Here is a 26,229-nt window from a genome sequence, read left to right on the forward strand (position 1 = left end):
GGGGACCGGTCAATGCTTGATGATTTTACTGAGGCCCGGGGGGGGGGGGTAGTCTTCTGCTGAGGGACGTCACTGTGCTTTCCCCCCTGGCGCCCCTGACTTCCCGCCACCTGCTGGGGGGCGCTGCCAGCAGCAGCTGCACAGTGCGGAGCCCCAGCTATGGCAGCTGCTGGAGAGCACCAAAGGTTAGCCGGTGGCAGAATGGCAGGGCAGCTCCCGAGGCAGCAGCCAGGGAAAACAAGGAGGCGGCCCAGTACCGACTGGTCAACGAACCAGTCCCGGTCCCTGGACCGGGGGTTGGGGACCACTGTGCTACAGGACATGGCTCTGCAGTGTTCAAAAAGGAATTTGGTAGCCTCACCTCTTTTGTGCTTTTCTGATAGAAGCCATGGGTTGTAAAAGGCAGTATTTACCTGATCCTTCCTTGATCTTGAGGTGCCCCCTACCTATAGAACACTTTGCTCCAGAGGTTCTGGGCAATGGCCAGCTTTCTTGGGTGTGGCAGAGGAAGGTCCACTGTGTCTATGACCTTTTGTGAAGTATTGCACTGTGTTCAACCTATATAACAGATACCAATGCTTAAACTGGCCATATGCAAAGAAGTAGTTAACTATACCTGAAGCCCAGGGTAATTTCACTCTCATCAGAGATTGTAGAAGTTCTGTTAAAAAAAAAACAGTTGTGTTGTGCTTTCTGAGCAGTGTCTAAACTTGTTTGTTTTTTGTGGTGTTGACCGTGAGTTCTTTGTGTGGTTCCAGGGAATGGTTCTTTCTGTTGTCGCATGAAGTGCTGAATCCAATGTATTGCCTGTTTGAATATGCAGGAAAGGATAACTACTGTCTACAGATAAACCCCGCATCTTACATCAATCCAGACCATCTGAAATACTTCCGTTTTATTGGCAGATTTATTGCCATGGTGAGTTCATAGCTGGTTGGGGGGGTTGTGAGGGGGCCAGTACTAGGGGCAAGTTGAGAGTCATGGCTGAGAAGTTTGAGGAACTGCTTGAATGGTCAGAGTCATTCTCTGATTTCTAATCCTCAGACAGAAGGTCTTCATATTTGTATGGGAGATTATAAGCTCTCTTAGTATGAACCCTCTTCTCCCTTGATATTCAGGAGGATGCCTCGGTGGGTGTTTCCCACCACTTTAACTGGGAGGTGTCCTCCTGACTTCAAGGAGAAAGACCATTCATGGTAAGTGATTCAATGGTCGTTCTACTGCATCCCTTAGCAAGCTTTTAATACTGTTCCTCTCACCATTTAAATGTGACAATTGCACACATTTTTTGGAATATATTTTCTCCATCTGAAATGGACCAATGGGGTATAAATTGAATAATATCCTTAGTATTTATCAAATATGTATGTATACAAGCAGGGGGTTTTAAGTAGACTTTCATTGCACAAAGCCAGTATGGAGGATGTTGGAAAGAAATAGATTCAAATTGTAGTTCAGCCAGGGACTTCATGAGGATTGAGTGCTGTCTCCTATTTACAGTATATGCAACTGAGATTTCTAACCTTACCCCTCATGGGCTGAGGGTAGAATTATACCATCATACTTTTCCGTGTTACCTCTTTTTCATCTCACCATAAGTACCTGTAGAGCCGGCAATGTTACCTAAAAAGAGCGATTAGCTTTGAAGAGATTTTTAAAAAATGCGTTAAGACTTTGTCCCATTGTTTGGCATTTCCTGCTTATACAGTGAAGCTGCTATATAAAATATTTTCCATCTTTTGCAGGCATTGTTCCACGGGAAATTTATAGACACAGGTTTTTCTCTACCATTCTACAAACGTATCCTCAACAAGCCCGTGGGACTAAAAGATTTAGAATCCATAGATCCAGAGTTTTACAACTCACTCATCTGGGTAAAGTGAGTTTCTGACTAACTTCTTCATCCTTGAAACTATCCAGAAATTGATCAATGCATTCTCAAGCAATACAAGCACCGTGTGGCTCGTGGATGGGAGCAGAAACTAATATTTGATATTTATCAACATTTCTAGTTGCAATGCTTGCATTTGAATGTACATTTTCATAGACAGCTTTATCTCAAAATATGGGTGCTATAAGCACCTTTTAAATTTTGTGCTGCATCAGAGACAAATGCTAACATCAAATGCAGTTACCCGTCAAGTTATCAAACATTGTGACTATCATTAGGCAGCTGTGTTGATATTGAGCAAATACAGTTAAATTGCCTGTTCATTTTTCCTACTCTCATCTATGATTTGATGGTTCATCTGCTATACACTGACCAAGAGTTCCTTCAGCTATGATATGTTTAACATCCACAGTCTGGCATAGAGAAGAATTTTCAGAAGAAAATGAGTTTCAGGTTGATCATTCTGTGAAAATTTAGGTCCAGGGATCTCCCACAGGAGAAAGGCTCCTCATTTACCAAAGGCAGGCTATGGATCCAGTGCCCTGTATTCTGCTTCTGCCAAGTTATATAATTTAATTAAAGTGGCCCTTCATAATTTGAATCAATCCAAATTGGTTTTTATGTGCTTTAATTACTAAGTATATTAAAATACTTTCTATAAACCTTGTCTGATAACTGAAGTAAGACTATGTACACACAAACTGGCAAGTGGGGCCCTATTTGTAATCAGACTGCCTCACAGAGGACTCTAATACATTAAAATATCAAGCTCAGGTAAAAGCAGATGAACAAACAGCTTCATTTTAACTGTACAGAAAGAATGGAAGGAGAAATGTGAATGATTTATGCACAATCTAAACATGGTACAGTACACTGTTCAGTCGTTAGCTTGAGTGCTGGATCACTTTAAAAAATTAAAACAAGGTTGTGTGTGCCCCACATGCAAACATCTTACTTTTTTGAAAGACAAATTCTGCAAGCTTACTCCATGCAAAGTAGAGAATATTACTGAGCAGCAGAGGGTATAGGGTAGTGTCCATAGTATGAAGGAAATGCAGAAGAAGATTGAAAGCCTTTTCCAGTGCCTTTTAGACACACCCTGTTATCGAGCATGCTGTCATAGTGAAACAGAAGTATGAGCCATACCTCAGATTGCTTATAGCATCTGGAGTAATACCCCCAAACAGCCAACAGGTCTACGATCATAGCGGATGAAAGAAGCCATGTTGTGATTTGGGGAAGTGCCAGTAGTAGTATTGGCATACTTCTCTGCATATTGAAGAGGAAGACTCCAGAGTAATCGCATGAACTGTTTCTCACCTCAGCAATGGGATGTGTTGTGACGCAAATTTTGTACAAATGGATTTTTAAAATGGGAAATCTCACAGCTGAACACTCTAGCTCCCTGTGTCAATGAAGAAACAAATGTATTCATGTATTTATTTAATTAATAGGGGAGCCTTAGGGAAGCGGCAGGCTAGAAATCTAATAATAATAATAAATTTTATAATTGCATTTCTTGACCACCACTTCCGGCCAGCTTGTGGTGGTTTACAATAAGAGCATTAAAATCCACATAAAACCCAATACATATAACCGATATTAGCGGCAAAAGGCAATGTACAAAAAGCTATCTACAAAGGCCCATCCCTAAATTAAGAAATTAAATCTGTTCTGACAATAAAATTAAAGAGACTTATTTCCAAGTTTGCATGGTTCTGTCTTACAGGGAAGATATTTCCATTGGTGACAACATATAAATTTTGTTTCTCGTAGGGAAAACGATATTGAGGAATGTGGCCTGGAAATGTATTTCTCAGTGGATAAAGAAATTCTGGGTGAAATTAAGAGCCATGATTTGAAGCCCAATGGAAGTAGTATCTTAGTTACTGAGGAGAACAAGGAAGAATATATTAGGTAAGTGCAAATGTGATTTTCTGGTGCAGTTAGTCTTATAAAAATTTAAATCTTAAATAGTTCAAGTCTGATTTTCTTCCCGAGGGGACTTACATTAGCTCATAACTACCCAAAAAGAAAAGAAAACTATAAACAAACCAAAAAAAAGGTACAAGATTCAGTATCTGGTTCATCCAAAGCCATCAGCTTGGAGCCATGGGTTAAGAGCCAAAGGGCTCCTGCCTTTAAAATGTAAGACTGTTTGTTTAAGGTACTGTTCTTGAATACTTGGGGTAAATGCTGGAATGTCATTCAGCTACAGGATGCAGTTGATTTCTAGGATTCAGCTTCTAAAATGGAACAATTCCAAAAGGTTTGGGGTGAAGTTGCACAACTGACTACACATCAGGGCTAGTCAACCTGTGGTCCTCCAAATGTCCATGGGCTACAATTCCCATGAGCCCCTGCCAGTGTTTTCTGGCAGGGGCTCATGGGAATTGTAGTCCATGGACATCTGGAGGACCACAGGTTGACTACCCCTGCTATAGATCACTTTACTTCATCCCTTTACTGAAAAAAATCAATGTAGCATTTGGCACAGAACAAGTATTCCAATAATTCACATACTTTTTAAAAATTTAAATGTCCATCCTTAAAAATACACATACATTTCAGCCTTCCTTGTTGTTGTTGAAGATAATCCACTGGTTGCTGTACCTACAGCACTGTTTGCCAGTATATGATTCCTAGGGAAAGTTCCGTCTTGTTTGAGTGCATGATTGTATGAATGATTGGAGTGTAAAGTTGGCATCACAGCAGTTCTGCAAGAGTGACTGCTGAAGCCTTATTCCCCATTTAACCTTCCTCAAAATGCATTAAGATATTATTGTAGAATGCAGCATATGAGGCTGAGCTTACTGATAGAGGCCATCAACAACCCATAGGCAACTTTGCCTATGTTGTATAATACAACTATGTTGTGTTACTATACAGATAAGGATATTTCTGGGGGGGACTATAGCCTATATATGTTCTTTATTTCAAAGGCACATTATTCCTACAAGCCTTTCTCCTCAAAATGGAGAGATTATCCAGAGGTTACCCAACTTTTACAGCGGAGAGAGCCACCAATGTTTGTAATCATAGAAATGAATAAAAGTGTCAGGAGGCCCTTGATTCCAGATGTCTTTCCCAAAGGACTATTCATTCTAGATCTCAGCACAGAACAGTGTGAATCATTACCCATTTTATATCTTAAGAGATACTTCCCAAAGCAATTTGTGCACCTAGTGCTGTCATTGGCGAAGTTGTTCTTAGTGATGCTTTCCTCTCATATGAAGAGCCTTCCCTGATGCAAGACATTCTTCTGCTGACTAAAGATCCTCTTGTATCAGGAAAAGGCTCCTTGTGCAAAAGGAAAGTACCGCAGTATCCAGTACTGTTTTAATGGATTAGAGCAGTGGTCCCCAACCTTTTTATCACCGGGGACAACTCACCGGGGACCACTCAACGCCTTTTACTGAGGCCCGGTGGGGGGGGGTAGTTTACTCCTCTACTCTCAACCACTGTCCTAGCGCTCTCTGATCGCTATGGTAATGTTTAAACATCTCTTCAAAATAAGATACAGACACGCCACAACAATGAAGTGTGTTGTAAAGGGCTGGAGGGGATGAAGTAAAGGGCCGGGGGGGGAGGCGTCCTTTGGGGCCCACCTCCAATTAGTCGAAGGACCACATGTGGTCCAGAGCCCACAGGTTGGGGATCACTGGATTAGAGTATCATTACAAAGAGTTAGCAGTGTAAGTGAAATGGAGCAGTTTTTGAATGGATAACTGGCTTTTGTTGCTGTAGGCTAGTAGCAGAATGGAGACTTTCCCGAGGTGTTGAAGAACAGACTCAAGCTTTCTTTGAAGGCTTCAATGAGATTTTACCACAAACGTACTTGCAGTACTTTGATGCCAAGGAAGTAGAGGTAAGATTGTCCATAAGGTGTGTTAACCAAGAAGTAGCATATTTTGCAGGGGCAGGCACATAAAGAAATGGCAGCTGCTTGACATACCATAAAGATACAAATTAACAAAGGCAGTTGCAGAGGGGTTGGCCTGCTGCCTCAACCAGGCATGTATTAAGTTAGAAATCTGTTCTTGTGCTATGTATAAAACTCATCCAAACTTAGAATACTATTATTAATACTTTTTTGGACTTGGGTGGTCAAAAGTAGCTTTCCTTAAACAAGAACAAATACATCTTAAAGGCTCTTCTAAAAACAAATAATTCTGAGGTATTGTGCCATCATTTCTTAACCTTTTGCCATCATTTCTTAACCTGACTGATGTTTGCTTTTCTGTTTACATAGGTGCTTTTGTGTGGCATGCAGGAGATTGATTTAACTGACTGGCAAAGGCATACCATCTACCGGCATTACACCAGAACAAGCAAACAAATTGTGTGGTTTTGGCAGGTTTGTGTTGCTTGAACATGGAAAATTTGTATACAAGTTTTGTTAGCAGCCAAACTTTACTACTGAGTCATCTCTGGAGAACTACTGACCCCCTTCCCTGTGGTTCCCATTTGAAAAATTGCCCAAATATTATCCTTTTATATTTGGATTACAGATGATCACCTGACTGCACTACCTACTTAGTGTCAAGCCAGTATGACTTGTTGATGATGGGTGTGGGCCCTAGGCGAGTTCTTTCCTTTTCCAGCTATACGCTTTCCTGGGGGCCTTTGTGCATGTCACAATCTATTAGCCTCAAATTGCTAAACTGTAAAATGAGAACAGTAGTGGCTTCCCCATCAGAATTATGTGATGTGATGCAGCCAAATCTAGACAAGTAAGCTTTATGTGATCAGATTAAAAATTACCATAATAACTGTTGACAGATAATCACCAAAGCAAAATATCCTTTGGAAAAAATGTTTTGAAGTACTGTTAATATGGTGGTTGCTTTGTAGTTACCTATTACTTACTGGATTATTTGATTTATTACCCGGCACTCCCAGACTTGCTGGCTCATGGTGGGGCACAATAAAAGGATCCCCACAATAAAACATTAAAAAAAACCAAACCTTAAAATTAACTGCAGTGGCAGCAATCCAATTCCAAAGCCCCCACCCACCACCCAGACTCAACAGCCCCCTCTCCATAGAATAAGAAGAGTTGGTTCTTATATGCCACTTTTCTCTACCTGAAAGAGGCTCAAAGCGGCTTACAGTCACCTTCCCTTTCCTCTCCCCACAACAGACACCCTGTGAGGTGGATGAGGCTGAGAGAGACCTGATATCATTGCTTGGTCAGAACAGTTTCATCAGTGCTGTGGCAAGCCCAAGGTCACCCAGCTGGCTGCATGTGGGGGACTATAGAGTCGAACCCAACATGCCAGATTAGAAGTCCACACTCCCAACCACTACACTAAACATATCCTGTGCCTTGGGGAGCGTGCTGCGGGGAGGGAAGCCCCCCCCTCCCCGCTTCCCTCCCCGCAGCATGCTCCCGGTGCAGTGAGCGCCGCACTTTGGGAGTGGGATGTGCACCTGCTTGGTTGCAGCGCCCACGCCTCCCACTCTCTCTCCCCCCCCGCCTGAAAAAGGTTGGGGACTGCTGTATTAAGGTACAAAGGAATCTGGAATTATTTTCTGTAGCCAGGATTGCAGTAAAAAACAGATACAGGAGTATTTAGTTACATAGTTATGCATAGTCAGTCTTCTACCTTTTGGGGGCACATTATAGTGAGTAGCATCAAACCTCTCTTGTGTTGTGTAAGTTCTTCAAAATTTTAGTCAGGCAAAGATTTCAAAGAGACTTCCTGAATAGATTCCTCCAATTATCTCCAGTTGCCTTTTCTGCCTTCTCCCCATCTCTGCAGTTGTCTCTGCTATTTAAAACTATAACCAAAGCTCAGGGCTTCAAGAATGAGTTCATTTTTAAGACTGATGCTATTTTAGCAGAAGATAGTCATGTAACACTTAAGCGCATAGATGCAATCTTCTGTGCTAATCTTTAGCATTTATTAAACTTAGCATGAGTAAACGTAAGTACTTCCCGGCTGTATCTCTTTTTTAAAAAAAGAAGCCTGCAATAATGCAGTTGTAAACAAGTAATTCCTGATTGAGCTTTCTGTCTTCCCATGCTCTTGCTTGCATGTGCCCATTCAGGGGAACTAGAGGTAGAATATGTTTGTGTACAGCTTTTTAAAATGCATTCTCTTTCAGTTTGTGAAGGAAATCGATAATGAGAAGAGAATGAGACTGCTACAGTTCGTTACTGGAACATGCCGATTACCAGTTGGAGGATTTGCTGATCTCATGGGTATTTATTTATTTGCTTGATGATTTCTGTACTGCCCTCCCAGCGTCGGCTCAGGACAGTTCACAACAATCATATGCAATGCTTGAGAGCGAGTGTATCCTGCGGTCTGTCAGATCTGGGTTCAACACCTTATGATTCAGAGACAGTGGGATACCTTAGCACACGTCTCCTGTCTATGGAATGAGATTAAGAGCTTCACCACTTTGAAGAACCACAGCCTGCATTTTTCTGTTGATCTGCTGATAGATGGGCTTGCTTTGGAATTGTTTCTTTTGTGCTTTGAAGGGGATACGTGTTTTCAAAGGTTGTTTTCCTGCCCTCCTTTGTACATAGAGTTGGTCAAAGCAGAGGTGCCAGAAAACTATCTCAAATGGTCTGTATCTTTTGCCCTGATTGACTACTTCGGTTTGGAAATAGTCTAATTCAGTATCCTGAATTGAATATAACAGAGCTTCAGAGAATTTGGTGCGTCTGCTTCCATCAATGCTTATACAATGAATGTTACTGAGAGTTCTTTCAACAGGATGCTGGCCCTTTTAATCAGTGCTGAACATGTATTCCTTCCACTGCTGCCTGTTAAATTCTGGACCACTTGTTGCTTCCCCTCAAGCTCTAAGACAGCCTTTCTCTACCTTTTCACCATTGAGAAACCCCTGAAACCTTCTTCAGACTTTTAGAAACCTTAGAAGAAGCACAATCATGCAGGTTGAGAAGCATAGCTGGGTACATGCCCACCCAGGGCCTCTCCCCTCCCCACCCCCACCAGGCCCATCACTGGCCATTTTGGGAGGAAGGAGCAGGTCAAAATGACCACATATGGTCATATCACCTGATAAATGCTTAACAAATTTAAGAATAAAATTAAATGAATTAACTCCCACCCATTCAGGAAACCCTTCCAGAGCCATCAAGAAACCCTAGTTGCGAATGCCTGCCCTAGAAAGACCTATATGTGAATTGCCAACAACACAGAGCAAAGTTGTATTGATGTAGCACAGCAATTTCATGTATTTTGCTAATTGAGTCTGTCCTCCCAAGCTGTCTGTTGCATTCCTGTTATAAAAGGTTGCTGCCCAATAATGAGGAGTCTGTTGGCTTGTTAAAGAACGTGATAAAATCTGCAGTAGTCTTCAAGGTGTCACTCCTGTTTATTTTTGCTGCAACAGGCTATAATGGCTACACTTTTGGAATTGTGTCCATTGTGGAGTACATAATGCCTGTGTAACTGTAATTATGTGGAGTTCCTTTAGTCATCCCCTGTGTTGTCCTTGAGAGCCAGTTTGGTGTAATGGTTAATAGCGGTGGCCTGTAATCTCGAGAACCATGTTTGATTCCCCAGTCCTCCTCCACATGCAGCCAGCTGGGTGACTATGGGCCAGTCACAGTTCTCTCAGAGCTCTCTCAGCCTCACCTACCTCACAGGGTGTCTGTTGTGGAGAGAGGAAGGCAAGGGGACTGTAAGCCACTTTAAAACTCCATCAGGTAGTAAAAAGTGGGATACAAACCAGCTCTTCTTGCTATGATAACTAGAAGATGAAGAAGGGTTGTTTTTTTATACCCTGCTTTTCAGTTCATTGCCCAAAGGAGTCTCAAAGCAGCTTACAATCACCTTCCCTTCCTCTCCCCACAAGAAACATTCTCTGAGGTATATGAAGCTGAGAGAGCTCTGAGAGAAACTGCTCTATGAGCAGAATTCTATCAGGACTGTGAGCAGGCCAAGGTCACCCAGCCCAACTGTATGTGGAGTAGCGGGGAATCAAACCAAGCTCTTAACCACTGCACCAAACTGGCTCTCTATTTTGCCACCTGTGTCTATGATGGCAATACCAGTTCCTTTCTGGAAAGGACTTAGTGGCTTGAATAGCACAGTCAGTGCCTTCTAGTGCTGCCCTGAGCCTTAAAGGAGGGCAGCATACAAATGTAATAATAAATAAATATAATACATTGCACCTGACTAACTGAAACCAAGAAGCTTTTCTATGGATGCAACTTATGAGATTTGGATATTCATTCCCAACCACTGTGTTTACAACATGAATCATGCGATGGGAAACTGGATATGGTTTTCATGTTGGTCTAATGTCTTAAATCTGAAATGTGAGTTGTTGTTGTTTTTTTTAAATTATAGGTAGTAATGGACCCCAAAAATTTTGTGTTGAAAAAGTTGGTAAAGAGAACTGGTTACCTAGAAGCCATACTTGGTGAGTAAAATGCATTAGATGAGAAAATGGTAGTCTTCATCAGTTTTTACTATTGCTGTTCTAACATGCACAATAGATGTATATGAATATGCCACAAGTTTATCTTAGCATGAACATTCATCACAGAGCTGTGACTTAGTGCAGCTTCTTGTTGAGGGCATACTTTGTAAATGTGGGTTTGCCTGTGTTTTGATGTATGAAATGATCAATTAGAATCAGATTAATACTTGATAATGAGAATATATATTAAGATCTGTGTCCCTAACACAGACAGCAGAGGACCTATACTTCCTTTAGCTAATGGTTTCAATTAATTTCCTTTCTAGTTTTCTAAATATTTCCTCTACTAAAGGTAAAGGTATCCCCTGTGCAAGCACCGAGTCATTTCTGACCCTTGGGGTGGTGCCCTCCATCATTTTCTTGGCAGACTCAATAAAGGGTGGTTTGCCAGTCCTTTCCCCAGTCATTACTGTTTACCCCCCAGTAAGTTGGGCACTCATTTTACCGACCTTGGAAGGGTGGAAGGCTGAGTCAACCTTGAGCCGGCTGCTGGGATCGAACTCCCAACCTCATGGTCAGAGCTTAAGACAGCATGTCGGCTGCCTTACCACCCTCTGCCACAAGAGGCTCTAACTAGCAGTATATAATGCAGTAAAATGACAATTTTCCAAAATCCAGGACTGAAAGCTTGCACCGTTTGTTGTTAGATAGTTACAAAGGTTGCATCATACTAACAGCACCAAAGATAGTATAACCTCTGTGCTGTATTGCTGGACAAAGAATGTGTTCAGTTATGGAATGCAGAGGGATCTTGTGAGACTAAAGTGGATGAAGGAAGCAGCTGTGTGTGTTACCAGTCAGACCCCTCCTCTTGCAGAGCGGCAGTTTATAGCATAAAGGCAGAAGCTTCTCTCCATACATCACACATACATCACACTTCATAAGCTTCCCCAGTTTGGTAAACACCTAAAAGTTCCTCATAGATAAAGGGGCCATGGGTTTTGAATTAATTGGGCTGATTATTTAATTTTAATTATTGCTTTTTAGAATGTTAAAAATTAAATAAATATCAGACATTGTATTTTAAACCTTCTGTAAGCTGCCCTGAGCTTCTGGGGAGGAGGGGGGGTGTAAAGGGGGGGGGGAAATCACCAACTACTATCCTAGCGCAGGGCACTGCTTGAGCCAAAAGAGACCAGAAAGGATGCCAGGCATGCCTTAGCAAATTTCAAAGTAATTTCAAAACACTAGTTAGAGGGTCTGGCTGGCTGCTGCCTCCTCCTTGCCCTGGGGAGATGCATGAATTTCAGAATGATGGGTTGCCCCAGACCTATTGATATGTTCAGCATAATCCCATCATCGCCCCAGCATTGCTTTCCTTCACCCATTGCCCCTTGATTAAGTGACAATTAACCAACACATACATCTATTCATTTACCCATTGCCCTTCCTTGATATACATAGGATGACATTCCAATTACTCACCTTGCTCGGTTCCCTTTTCTAATTCCTCCAATTTATTAGGAGACTGTTTGGGTAGCATATACACCATCTTTATATTTATTTTATTTTATTTATATTTGGATTTCTTCCCCTCCACTGTCGGCAAGCCATCTTGCAGCGGGTTAGGTAAAAATTAAAAACCCATATAAAAATTAAAAACATTATCACCCCTCCCCCCTTTACAGTCAAGTCCTGGCGGCAAAAAATATCAACCCCTCAGCTCCACCCCATTTTCCAGCCAGCCCTCCCCATTCTTACTCTTGCAGGAAGAATAGGTCAAAAATATGATAAAACATATAAACATTAATGAATAATATATTCCTGAAATTAGAGGGGGAAGTGAAGCAGGTTAATATAGAAGGTAGGCATAAGTATAGTACCTTTTAACCAGACTGCAGTTGTGAGACAAAACTGAGGCATTTTAAAGCTAGGACAATAGATCTCCCATTTTTTAACTTGTTAATGGTATTCTTAGGAATGTTGATCGATGTGTGTGTGTGCTAAGAATTCAAACTAACCCTTGTTTATTTTCAGTTTCAACCGCTTGGACTTGCCACCATACAAGAGCTATGAACAAATGAAGGAGAAGCTTTTGTTTGCCATAGAAGAGACCGAAGGATTTGGGCAAGAGTAACCCTTGATGGGGTTTGCACCCAAAGAACGTGAATTCATATAGGGTGTTCATTCTTCTCTGCCTCTGCTTGTTGCACATCTTACAGTAAAGAAGACTTGACCTTGATTTTATTTAATAATTGCTAGTGTGTAAGTAAATGGATGTTACCCTGCAATGTTATGCCTACTAATTAATGATTTCTCTCTTGTCATTTGAGAAATCCAAAATGATACATCAGTTTTATTTTGTTTTTTGTTTTTAAAAAACAACCCTAACCCTTACTGTGTTTTTTGATCTTGGGTTGTGCTCATTAATTGAAATTATTATTTTTTAAGAAAACCTACTCCTTTTGTCTTTCCATTTTAGTAGCATCTCTTTGCTGCTGATGCACTGGAAAGTCCACTGGTAGCTGCAGTGCTGCAGCATCCTTATTTCTAATAGCACTTGCTTGCAATCAGCCTAGGGATACTGCAAGCAGATCCCTTGCTTGTGTTAACTGTTTCTTATCCAAGTGTGGCTTGACTGTTTCTTCTCTTTCAAAGTTTATTCCCATGCCATCTCAGAACTAGTTCTGTAGGGAGGCATGTGGAGCATGCATACACATCCAAGACTCAGTACTGTTGTTAATTTTAGCACAGGGATCCCATTCCTCAAATTTCCTTATATTTGTGTCTGTTCCCATCTAATCTGGCCATTTCAGCTTCAGTTTGTGTATGGCACACCAGGATGAACAAAACCCTGGGTTGCTTCACTGAATTCATTTGTAGATTAATAGTTAACAGAAATGGCCATTGGACTAGACTTAGCTGTCAGTGCTAGACCTTTTTAATATAAGGAATATGGCTTACTAGTTCCTAGTGAAAATTAGAGACTTGTGGCTCTTTAATGACTAACATGTTTTAATGCCAGCGTAAGCTTTCCTGGGATAGGTGGTGTTGTTGGAGAAAAAGGTTATAAATAGCAGAATTGGAAGACAAGAATATGAGTATGATATAATTATGTAAACATCAGATGTAATTAAGAAAAGTATCAAAATTATAAGAAGGATAATTGATGATAATGCAGTCTTCCCTAGTTTTGCTAAACTCTTTTGACACCTGTCATGGTTCATCTTGGAAGATGGTGTCCAAACTACTTAAGGTATTCTTTCTTACAGCGTTTTTGACCAGCTCTTCACTAGGGATGGGTGTGGGGGGTTTACCAGTGTATTTCGGTTCAGGTCTATTGGACCAGAAAAGGTTTCGAGATTTTTGCAAAATTCTGGATCCCAATGTGGTATGGTATTTGAATCTGAATCTGATTTTTTGGAAATCCCAGTTTTGGGGGTTCAATAGACGCGAGAGGAAAAATAATTTTTAAAATTTTTAAGCCAGCCCAATCCTAGACTTTTTAAAATCAAGCTTCAGGAGAAGTCAGCTCTAGGATCTGCTGTGCCATGGGAAGCAGATCGCTCCCCGTGGCATGCAAATCCAGGCTTGGTGGGCTCTGCAGGAAGCCAGCCACAAGCTAGCAGGAACAGTCTGCTCTGTCAACACAGCTGATCCTCAGTCTGTCTTCTACAGTAGAAGCCCAATGAACAGCTGAGAGACTGGAATTTTCCCCTCAGTTTCCCCAAGAAAACCTGGATCTATCTGGGAAGTTGGAATATACCCAATAATGACCAATAAGGTATTTTCCAGGTATATTTTCAGCTAGTTCTGAACACACAGCCCTACTGTTCACAGCTTTTGTCTTCATATCTGTCTTGTGTGGGTTCCTATGCACTAAAGTTTTGTCTGGAACAAAAATTTGTTAGCCTTAAAGTGCCACTATATTCCTGTTCATTGCTTCAGCTGAATGACACAACCCTTCTCTGAAATTTGTTCCCAGTGTGTCCTAAACAAGACTATAAAATTATCACTTGAACTTTTTTGACAAACTGAAGTGCAGTAATTCAGAGGCCTAGTCCTTGCAAAGACAGTTCCTGAAGACTTCCAAATGTTATTTGAGAATATTGAGTAACCTACCAGAAAGTAATCATGCATTCTGAAAACTTGCTCCCTAGAGCTGTTTCCTTTAAGCCCATGTTGACATTTTAAATCTCATTCTACAATCTCTTTATTTATTACAATCCCCTTTCTTCCATTGCCACTTATGACAGTATTTTAAATATGCTCTCATTTTTGATTGAAAGCACTTTGTTCTTGTCCCCAGTTGACTGCCTTGTACCCTTTCCTCCAGGTTGTTGTATTTTAAAGGTGTGCATGCTGCTCTGAACCTTTATAGGAGAGATGGTGACATTTGAAACTGCAGTAGTGCATGCTTTTGTGCCAGCATTGCTCTATTGCTCCATTGTGTGAGGGGAGCAAAATTCTTTGAAAACAGGCCAAGGTGGTCAAATAGTGGACTCTTCCTTTGGATAGCAAATATTATCTACCCAAACAGACTTGGAGGGGAAGGCAGGGGGGAGGGTGTTCCAGGCTATTGAAAGACATTTTTTGTAACTGATTGACTTTGAGGACTTTTCTGTGAGGTAATCTGTTGTCTATTTTTCTTCATTTGATACTTGCAAGAAAGGGGGATGAGAAGCAAGGCCAGTGTTTTCCTGCCTTCCACAGTGCATTCTAAGGAACACATGCAAAAGTTGTTATCTCCCAATAATGACCCCCTTTCCCCATTAGTAGAGGATGTTACAGGGCACATGTGTGAATTCTAGGGCTATGTTTGCTTATGGCACTTGCTGGAGCACCAGCTATAGGTGTATTAGAAATATGGCTGGTGGGGGAAGAAAAAGCCTTAGAAATACTTTGTGTATTGATTTTAATAAATCTTAGCGATCTAACATTTATGACAGAAATGGAACTAAATTAAGTGAGGTAATGAGTAACTGTGGCAAATAGTTCATGTTCTGCATAATGTTTCATGATTTGTCTAGGAACCTAGAATAATGTTAATGTACAAATATCACTCAAAAGGCTTTCTGCCCTATATATTTTTAAATAAAGGAATAGTGCTAATTGAAACTGCTGAAGCCCTAGTTCTATAGGGCATGGCTGTTTAATATTTTTATGGTTCAAATGTTTAGTTCAGAAATAGGTAAATGCTTGTATATATTTTTGCAGTCCGGGGTGTAGCTTGTTCAATTTCTTTTAATTTAAACAGCAAACTATGTTTGTCTTGACTGCTGTATTCCAGGGGAAATGGGGGCTGGATATCCCAAGCACAGGAAAGTATTTTAAGCACTCAAAGCAGAGGATATTTAGCAAATGAAATATTGACCATGAAGTGTTGTTTCAAATGCATACAGTGTAAGCATTATGCTAGCAATATCTCTAAAATCAGAATGAAAGTTTGCTTTTAAAGTCCCCTTTGCCTTGTAAATTCTGTTTATGCCATGTTATGTTGCAATAATAAAAAAGTAATTTGAGCAATTGACGCACTCTTCTCATTGTCATAACCTGGGAGACTTGCAGAAATACTGTGCTGTTTTGCTGGGAGGCTGGCTGGGTAAATTGGACTGAACATTTACCACAAGATTAGGACTTGTCTGCATAAATCAGATTCAACAGTTTATGGACAGCAGTAACTGCCACATGCTGTTGCACAGGCATAAGATTGTCACAGTCTGATTTAACACACTGATTTGAAACTGCCTTAAAAAGACACACTTCAGTATACTGATGTTAATTTTCTTTAAGCCTTATCTTTCTAAAAAGCTCAGGATCTCTTGTATGAAATCTATATTTCCAATTCAGTGCATAACAGTTTATGACCATCGCCATTTTATTGCAGACAAATCCTGGTTCATGACCATCATACACATATGCTGCAATAGGTTTGAAACCAAAGCTGCTCTCAATGCATTGGTATTTCCAGCCCCTTTTTGTCAGGTGGTCTGATGCATTTTTTTCCAGAATCATTGTTTTATGTATATGTGCCCTAACTAATTAGTACACAAACTGGAATCTGAGGCACTGGACTGTAAAATACTGTACTAAAATCCCATTGTTGAATTTTCCTTGAACTGTAACTTCAAATACTCAGGTAACTGTCAAATCTCTCACCAAGTCAAACTTTTATAAAAGTTCTGAAAATCTGATATTTGTTGTCATTCCTTGTACTGTGTGAAAAGTTTCTCTTAAGAGCCTTGAACAGCACAGCAGGCTTTCTGATCCTCGTTCACCTGATCATTGCTTTTGTTCAGATGGGGAGACAGCTGTAATGATCTGCTGTGATCGGAGTGCAAAGATGTGACATATTCAGTGGATGTAACAGGGTTTGGAATTAAGAACATATGCAAAATGTGTGTAAGAGGGGGGGAAAGCTCTGGGTCAATGATTTTTCCTCTTATATGAGGTTGGGCTCGAACCAAGATACTTTGAAGTTTTCTAGAAAGTTGAAATCCTCTTGCATAGTGCTGGATCCCTGAAACTAGTCCTTTTCTGAATCCAGCAGAGGGTTCATCCCTCCCATCTCTGCCAACAGGAATACCGTGACTGGGTTGCCACGTAAGACAGTACAAGCTAGTTTGGCTATCGAATAGAACAGAGTGCCTTGCTTCAAACCTCACCTTGACCACAGAATTTTTCTGGGATTCATATAGAAATGATTTGGAACTGGAGTGTGGTGACCTAAGGGGAAGTACCGTTGGTTGGAGGGATGGAAAGGGCTAGGAGACCCCTAAGCTGGGAGGGAGGATCCCTACTGCCACCACTGGAAGATTGGCTTTTTGTTCTCAGTCTTGGGAAATTGCCAAGCAGAATTATTGTGGGGGGGGGGACACTCGAGAACCAAAGCTTTAGTTCAGTGTCACTTTTTTCTTGGCATAAGCCTTCATGAATTTAACTGGAATGTTACTGGGTTTGGGTAAAAAGCAAAGAAAAATAAAAGCATAAACATATCAGACTAATTAAACACATTTTCCAGTGCTTGAAATACCTTGTGGCTGAGGATTTAAACTCTTGAAATTCAATTTTCTTCCTTCACAAATAGGGACAAAACAAAGCCAACAGCTGTGTAGCTTGATACAAATTTTACAACTCAACAGATCAATTCACTATTTTTCCAATAGGCAAATGGGAAAGCGCGCTCTCTTCACTAGCATTGAGTAGTTTTTCATAGACAATCTAGAAGTCTTGAGGTTCTTCAAGCTAGTCAACCAAGGACTTTGAATATCTGTCCATTTTCTGAGATGTAGTGTGCCTGCTAAGGGGAGACCTGCTTTTTGAGATTCACTTTTTAGTTATAGTCATTGATCCACCTTACTCTTCTCTTTTCAATGCACCCTCTTCAGGATGCAGTTTTTACCACACGGTGGTGCTCTAATAGAAGTGTAGGAAGATGTGGAAGACATTGCCTGCCAACATGCTTCTACAAAATACTGTTGGATTTCAGGGAGAAAATGCAAAGAGGAATTGAGCGAATTCCTTTGAACGACCCCACTTTTTGCCACCTTGCCAGTGTTTAGGGATATAACATAGTCAAAACCATTTTCCACACGGGATTTTAGAGACATGAAGAAACCACAAGAGAAAACGAGCTTAATTGGTTACATAACTGCATTGCCAGCTGTGGGTTAGGAAATTCCTGGAAGGGGGGAGGGGGGGGGTTGGGTTATACCACCTCCCAAAGCTGCTTTCGAGTGCACGCACACTTACTCAGACAGTGGAACGGGGATCATAAGAGCAGAGAGATAAAGAGAGGAAATTAGTAAACAGCGCCACAACAAATATCATGATGGCGAAGAGTGACTGGCTCCTTGCTAAAGGAACAAAATCTGTCCTTTGGGTTCAGCTGGCGTTCACAACATGGGCGATATCAAAACGTTAAGGGAGAGCTTAAAGGCAGCCGCTTTCCCAGTTGTGGGAAGAAGTAATGAGAAGACGGGTGGGACTCAGTTAATTATCCTCACGAAGAAGAAATGCACGTCAGACTTCCCAACATGTCTCTCCCCAAGGGAATAAAAACTTCCATTAGCTCAGCTTTAAAGAGCCGCCCGGGTCTCGCAAGAGGTTTCCCAGCAGCCTCCTTTCTGTGCAGAGAGCTTCCGGTTCCGGGGAGGTGCAGGAAATGGCCCCGGCTGCCCAACGCGGAGAGCCCGCCTTCCGCCTTTGACGAGTGGCTCCGCTCTCAGCCAGCCCGGCCGGCGGCGGACAGCGCGCGTGCGCTCACAGCCGCGCAGACGGGGATTGTGGTGCCAGCTGGGGCTCCCTGAGGCGTGGCGGTGCAACATGGTGCGTAAAAGCGGGCAGCTTCTCTACCCTCCGGGGTGCAGATTGGGTGGGGAGGGGCCAGGCCAGGTCTGGGGGTCGAAGGGGGGGGGGGAATGAGCAAGGCCTACGGGCCGGAGGGCTGAGCAGTCCTGGCCGGGCACCGTTAGCACCCTCTGCGATTTGACTGACCACTTCGGGCAGGTATTTTCTTATTGGGGCCATGACCATCGTTACGGCCGGTTGTCCCCACTACCTGTCTGGGATTAGCGTGCTGTCATATGCGATAACATTGTAAGAGACCTTGGAGTTAATCTGGCAAACTGTTTGCCCTGTGTAAAAATGCACAATTGCAGCATCCCTGGCAGTTAAGCCATTCAAACTCTGCCTTAAGCGCTTTCACTAAAGGGGGAGAATGCACCATCTGCTGGAGCACTCTCTTCCACTGCTGAACAGCTTATTGTTAGGAGGTTTCTCCCAACTGAAGTCTCCTTCCTTTCAGCCTCCACCCATTAGTTCTAGTCCTGCCACACTGAACCAGTGAGAACAAGCCTGCTCTAACTTTTGTGTAAAGATCATGTCTTCCCTTAGTCTTCTCATCAGCCTTTCCTCAATGGACTTGTTTTCAGGTCTCTTGTTCTCATCTTGATGCAGTGTGCTGTGCAGTCATAACAGAGTTACATCCTTCAGATCCCATTGCATTTACGTTCCTACAGACTGTAACCATACTTGGGGTCCTCCATGCCAAATTTCAGGTTATGAAAAAGTGCTCCCTTTCTAGAAACATTTTCATTTGCATAGTGGGCTGCACCTTGTGTTATGTTTGAACTTTGTAAGAAAAGCTATTGGAAAAGGTAAGAAACAAATTTCTGGCTTCCAAGGGCTTAGTTTCTGATTCTGGGAGGAAAGTTACAGCTTTTAGGTGAAGCTTTAGCATGGTTATGCTTACAGAGATGCACTGTTGTGAGATGTCTTATAGCAGAACATTATCTGAAAACAAATGGCAACTTCCATGACAAACTAGCATATTTTTCCCCCCCAGGCTGAGGTGGAAGAAACCCTGAAGCGAATTCAGAGTCAGAAGGGAGTCCAGGGAATCATTGTTGTTAATTCAGAAGGTACTGTTCCTTTAGAACTTTTTGATTGTCCATTCTGGAAAACAGCCTATCCTGGGAAAGAGCAATTGAGATTAGAAAAACAGCACAAAAGTAAAGGCTGGAAGTTGCTGGTACTTTTCAGCTTAAAAAAAAAAGCCAAAATAATAGGATTATGAATCTCTGGTTCGTTTGGGCATCATTTTTTTTAAGGTAAAAGTAAAGAGTCTAGTTCTCATTCCTGAAACAGTAACTGAAAGCCATATCTTGATTTTTGTGCTGTGCTGTGCTGTGCTGCATGCGGTTGGAAATACGTGTATTGGATACAAGTGAATGCCTACATGAATTTACTTTTATAAATAAGGCTCACTTTCCATTCTGGTCCTCATTCCCTCCCAAAGAGAAAGAAAACCTGCCTCCCACTTCTTACTCCTGTTCCAGAATGAACTGCAGGCTTAAGATTTACACCTGTTTTTGTGGCTTTTGTATGTATTTTACTCAGGATTTAATTGTTTTAGTGATGTGTTGTTGGTTTTAATGTTTTTTTTTTTATTATTTGTGTGTTTTTAATTTGCTAGCTATCTTGGTGGCTCTTATTTGGACCGATAGGTGGGGTATAAATTTTTAAAAATAAATTGAAACTATGCCTGTTTATAACGGCATGGCCTATATATATACCTAATAATTATTAAGAGATTATTTTTGACAAAGATATTCTCCTGGGTAAGGCTTGTGTGGGGTGGGGGGGGACCTCTATTTATTGAATAAATGTATTGTGGGGAACAGGCGTTTAAAATAACAAGTGTGCAAGGTAGTTCCGGATACCAGAAATGTCAACAGTGAAACACACCCTTTCCCCAAATACCCTGACCCTTGGGCAGTTTAGGATTTTGTTACTGTTTCAAGCCAATATGAAACAGTTTCTGCTCTTGAACTTCTGTAGAAATTGGTTGATGTGGATCAGGGATAGTCAAACTGTGGCCCTCCAGATGTCCATGGACTACAATTCCCATGAGCTGGCAGGGGCTCATGGTAATTGTAGTCCATGGACATCTGGAAGGCCGCAGTTTGACTACCACTAATGTGGGTGAATGTGAGAAGCTAAGCTGAAGTGTGTGTGTGTATGTGTGTGTGTCTTGGAAACTTTGTAAGCAATAGCCCGACCAGAATGCATTGCATCAGCTATTCCAAGTTTCCAGTGCAGTAGCTCCCTTAATCTGCAGCAAAAAATAAACAGGTGTCTTCTGGCATCTTACGTTTTTATTACATTGTAAGATTTCTGGTTCCATGGACCAGAGCCTGCCTACGCTTTAGTTCACTTGAAAGAAATACAGTTTCCATTCTTAAAAATAAACAGGAGTACTCAAGCCAGTGTGCTGCAGGCAATACATTTCTTAATCTGTAAGGATATGCTAGACTACTGGTTGTTTAAAAATGAATGGCATTTTAAAAAATAACAGTTTATTACTTTGCACAACAAATAAAGGACTTGTCCATGCATGACTGACAGCTCAATACTTTGCATGTTTACTTACTAGTAAACCTCACTGAGTTCACTGGGGCTTACTTCCAAGTTAGTATGTATCAGTGTACTCAGTGTAGCCTGAGTTCCTTTAGGTGTTGATGTTCATCAAGATTGTCTACCAATCAAGATTTTAGGTAGCTTCTCGTGTTCTTTGTAAGGTTGTTGCAAATACCAGTATCAGATAAATTTATAAAACAAAGACAACAACAGAGCCAGCTTAGTGTGGTGGTTAGGAGCGCCAACTTTTAATCTGGCGAGCTGGATTTGATTCCCCGCTCCCCCACTGGGTGACTTTGGGCTCACCACAGCACTGATATCAGGGCTCTCTCAGCCTCACCCACCTTCACAGGGTGTCTGTTGCAGGGAGAGGAAAGGGAAGTTGATTGATCTGGAGGCTGTTATGAGACTTCCTTTTGATGGGTGTCATATTCTCATGGGAAGAATGCCATTCTGATAGCTGTGTTCACACAACCAAGAGACACGAGGCAAGGGCATTTAACCTGCACAGTCAGAATCAGAATACCTTTATAGGCATAAAGAATCAACAAAACCATAACTTTTACATTGACATTAACATTTTATGAAACATGCACAGTGTTTAACCTATCGCTTGGGTTTATTTTATTTATATTTTTATTTATTTTATATTTGTATTTGTTAACCGCCACTCCTGGACTCAGCTGGCTTGTGGCAGTTCACCAGCAGTCATTGGTAGGAAAGAATGTCCTTGCCTAATTTACCCCTGCATCCTTTTTGAACTCTGTAGGCATTCCCATTAAAAGCACCATGGACAACTCCACCACTGTGCAGTATGCAGGCTTGATGCACAGCTTAATCATGAAGGCCAGGGGCACCGTGCGAGACATTGACCCCCAGAATGACCTCACCTTCTTGCGGATTCGTTCCAAGAAAAATGAGATCATGGTTGCACCAGGTAAAGCAGGAGGCAGCTTAAGCTTTAAAATCTTGAAGTTGGATCCCCTTGTATGTATGTTGTCACTCTGTGTCCGTTCTTTGGACTGTGCCCATTCTTCAAGGAGGGAAGATCCAGATACCTGCCAGGCCCAAGTGTGCTTAGCTTTACTAAAGCTATAGAACATTTAGACTGGGTTGATTTTTTTGGGGGGGGGGGCTACCATATTCCTAGAGTGCTAGAAATGAGGCTATGTTGAATTCATATGTCCTTGAATCCATTCATATTTATTTATTTGGATATTTATACCGTATTTTCTCAACAATGGGAACCCACACTGGTTTACAGCATCATTCTCTCCATTGTAACCTCACAACAACTCTATGAGGTATGTTAAGCTGACTGGCCCAAGGTTACCCATTGAGTTTTTTTGACTGAGCAGGGATTCCTTTGTAGGCCTCCCAGATACTAGAACAGACCTCTGACCACCACACTACACTGATCCTCCTTAATTCGGACAGTGATATAAATTAGCATTATAATAATGTTCCTCATTTACATCAGTTTTATCAACACCAATCTATTGCATAAAAAGGTAAAGGTAAAGGTATCCCCTGCGCAAGCACCGGGTCATGTCTGATCCTTGGGGTGACGCCCTCCAGCGTTTTCATGGCAAACTCAATACAGGGTGGCCTTGCCAGTGCCTTCCCCAGTCATTACCGTTTACCCCCCAGCAAGCTGGGTATTGCATATTAAGCTGCAATTTTTTTTGACAAAATCTCTTCATTAATACTCCAGATCAACAGTAAACATTTTTCTATAGAAAGGGGAGACAGAAATGTCTCAGTTGCTGAAGGTTTTTGGTTCCTAGGCTAGCATACGTCAAGGCCTTATTTTTATGTTTTATTTATTCAATGAATAATTAATATACTGCCTTTCTGGCAAGCCAGCTCAGGGCAGTATACAACATTCACAGTAACAATAATCTAAATTAAGACCATTATTTGTTCACCTGTTCCCGTAGTCTTGCCCTGAGTCATGCCATGCTCACATGTTATCTGTTCAGCCTGTTTGTCTTACCTCTTCCCTGTTTTCCTGTTCCAGTAATTTTTCACAGCCCACAGGCTTGAGGGCCTCTTCTCTCCCCAGAGTTTGTTTTTATTCTTGTGACCTTGGGGAGGAATGCTTTATAGAGTGTAGTCCCAGCATGCACTTTGCGTGGGAAAACCTGTCTGGGAAAGTTTTGTGCTTAGCAAGACTCATGGGAAGACCATGGGAACAGGTGAACAGATAACACGTGGACAGGGTCTTGAGAGCATCCCTCCCCTTGTTATAGTTCCCAATATGATATCACTCCATTAAGGCTAACTCTTCACGTTTCTTAAAGAACACACACTGTTGCAGTCTACAGTGCAGAGACTAAAATGCTAGAGCTGATTTTGATTGCAAGAGATCATACTGTCCCAAGATACTGTGACTGTGGTTTGCTCAAATGTAACATTGAGCCGAAATCAAGAGCTTCAGCCTTTGACTGTTTTCCTGGTTATTGCATCACAAAACCAAGAAATGCTTTGAACATCATTGTCACAGGTTTTGTGTTGTTTTGCTATCGAGTTACAGCCAACTGTAACCCTGTTGGGTTTTCAAGGCAAGCAACATTCAGAGGTGGTTTCCCATTGCATGACTCTGCCTAGTGACCCTGCTGTTTCTTGGTGGCCTCCCATCCAAATAATGAGATAGTAGGATTGCCAGCTCTGGGTTGGGAAATACCTGGAGATTTTTATTTATTTATTTCGTGGGGGGGGGCAAGGATTTGGAGAGCTTTGGGGAGGGGGTGGACTTCAATGCAGTATAATGATATAGAACCTACTTTCCAAATTGATCTCTGTCACCTGGTTAATTGTAATCCCAGGAGATTCCAGTCACCACCTGGAGATTGGGTTATCCAGGGCAGGGCACAACCATTACATGGTAACTGTTTTACAGCTTTGACATAGGGCTGTGGCCTTGCTCTTGCAGTGATTCTCAACATTTAGTGCTACCACACATGTTTTCTGCAAGACAAACAACAAATGTCATACCGTTACCCACGAACTGGCAGGAAGTTCCAGGGACAGCACTGTCCACTTTGTTTCCCTGTGAGTGATAAGATACTGAAAACATGATAGCCAGCATGGTAAAGTGGTTAGAGTATCAGACGAGGAACTGAGACAGTGAGATCCAAGTCCCCACTGTGTTGTAGAAACTCACTGGATGACCTTGGGCCTATCCCAATTTCTCAGTCTAACGTACTACACAAGGTTGTTATTGTGAGGAGAAAGGGGAGACCACTGTGATAAGGCACTTTGGGTGTCTGCTATAGAGAAACATGGGATATAAACAGAACAGTGAAATCAATATTAAGTTTTGGCATTTTTGTAACATTTGCTTTCCTTATCGGCAAAGTAAGGGGCCCTGGCTCAGTGATAGAGCATTTGCTTGTCATGCAGAATGTCTCCGGTTCAATCCCCGGCATCTCCTGTGGAAAGGCTCAAGTGTTAGGTAATGTGAAAGACCTCTGCCTAAGACCGGGAAAGTTGTGAAGAGAGGCTATGGCTCAGTGGTGGGCTTCCACTTGGCATGAAGAAAGGCCAGGTGTAACCCCAGGCATCTCTACTTAAAAGGACCAGGCAGTAGATGAATGGAAAGACCTCTGCCTGAAGCCCTGGAAAGTCAGTCTGAGTAGGTAATACTGACTTTGAAGGACTGGGGGTCTGACTCAGCATCATGTGAGCACAGATAGAGGTGAACGGGCACACCTGAAAGGTACCAAGTTCACTACCCTGTGTCAGATGCCCTGAGACAGAGAGATGCAATACCCCAAGGTGTTTCAGCCAACTGACAGCAGTCTGCAAGCTTCTCAGAGTAATCTGATATCAATACTTGGCTGTCATTGCCAAAGTAGAATCATAGAGTTGGAAGGGGCCACGCAGGCCATCTAGTCCAACCCCCTGCTCAATGCAGGGGTATTTTGGGATGATGGACTCATTAAAGTACTACTTTAATACTACTTTAATGAGTCCAGCATCCCAAAAACAGCAGACCAGAGTTCCTTAGCCCCTTTGCCATCCCAGCCATGCCTCTTTTTCAGTCAACAAAACAAAATCAGAGTCCCGTGGCACCTTTAAGACCAACAAAGATTTATTCAAGGCGTGAGCTTTCGAGTGCAAGCCCTCAGACTCTCAGGCTTGCACTTGAAAGCTCACTCTTTGAATGAATTTTTGTTGGTCTTAAAGTTGCCACTGGACTCTGATTTTGTTTTGTTGTGCTGCTTCAGACCAACATGACTACCCACTTGAATCTATCCTTTTTCAGTCAGTTACTGTAATCTAAATGGCAGATATTTTTCCCAGACTTAAAAAAACCCCACAAATAAATGGAAGACAACATGAAGAGAATTTGTTATTGCAAGTAATTAAATAAACATAAATCAACATTGCCATTACTATCAATATACAATCTTATGTGTGAATTAACAATAGATGGCTTAATAATGATTATTTGTTTCCTTGCAGATAAGGACTATTTCCTGATTGTTGTTCAGAACCCAACAGAATGAAAGCTTCCTGAGATGATATAAAACTCCTTATACCACAAATGCATCTTTTTATTTAATATCTAAAACAGCCATTAGTATTTTACTGCTTGTGCCACCTTAATAATGTATTTGAGATTCTTTTTTATTGTAAGCATATTAATATAACCCTGGAGAAGCCTGATGACTGATGACTTAAATGTCAAAAATAGATAGGTTTGTTAAGATTGCAACCTAATTAACATTGCTATTTTCTGTATATTTGTAATCCCTAAATAGGTTTTTGTTTCTTTTTGTCCCCTTTATTTTCTCACTTATTTAAATACAAAGAGGCTTTTCTTCTAAAATGAATTAAAATGTAATCAAAATTACTTTGGTATGTATTACTTCTTTCATTTTTACACATTAAATTGGCTTTGGCTTACTTGGTTTTAGTAAAATAATGTGGGATGTTAATTCTCCTTTCGATTGATCACACTGTCACAGTGTTCCTTTAAAAAGTCTTTTAATGGCCAATCG

The 26,229-nt window shown here is 41.6% G+C and overlaps 2 protein-coding genes across 5 annotated transcripts in view; both read left to right on the plus strand.

Moving 5' to 3' along the window:
- The window catches only part of ITCH (itchy E3 ubiquitin protein ligase), a 65,512-nt gene extending 49,682 nt beyond the window's left edge, over positions 1–15,830 (plus strand). For all 4 annotated transcript variants that reach the window (XM_077335309.1, XM_077335308.1, XM_077335310.1 and 1 more), the window contains 8 exons: positions 759–918; positions 1,746–1,879; positions 3,668–3,808; positions 5,639–5,759; positions 6,144–6,248; positions 8,003–8,099; positions 10,228–10,300; positions 12,338–15,830. In XM_077335309.1, the coding sequence (XP_077191424.1) occupies positions 759–918; positions 1,746–1,879; positions 3,668–3,808; positions 5,639–5,759; positions 6,144–6,248; positions 8,003–8,099; positions 10,228–10,300; positions 12,338–12,437 (931 nt within the window). In that variant the 3' untranslated portion in view covers positions 12,438–15,830. The remainder of the gene's footprint in view (positions 1–758; positions 919–1,745; positions 1,880–3,667; positions 3,809–5,638; positions 5,760–6,143; positions 6,249–8,002; positions 8,100–10,227; positions 10,301–12,337) is intronic.
- Positions 15,831–18,443: 2,613 nt separating this feature from the next.
- On the plus strand, positions 18,444–26,081 carry DYNLRB1 (dynein light chain roadblock-type 1). The gene is made up of 4 exons (XM_077335313.1): positions 18,444–18,628; positions 19,647–19,722; positions 21,990–22,157; positions 25,691–26,081. The coding sequence occupies exons 1-4, from the start codon at positions 18,626–18,628 to the stop codon at positions 25,732–25,734; spliced, it is 291 nt and encodes a 96-aa protein (XP_077191428.1). The 5' UTR covers positions 18,444–18,625; the 3' UTR covers positions 25,735–26,081.
- The last annotated feature ends 148 nt before the right edge of the window (positions 26,082–26,229 follow it).

Source organism: Paroedura picta, chromosome 4 (assembly GCF_049243985.1).
Source record: "Paroedura picta isolate Pp20150507F chromosome 4, Ppicta_v3.0, whole genome shotgun sequence".
Classification (NCBI taxonomy): Eukaryota; Metazoa; Chordata; class Lepidosauria; order Squamata; family Gekkonidae; genus Paroedura; species Paroedura picta.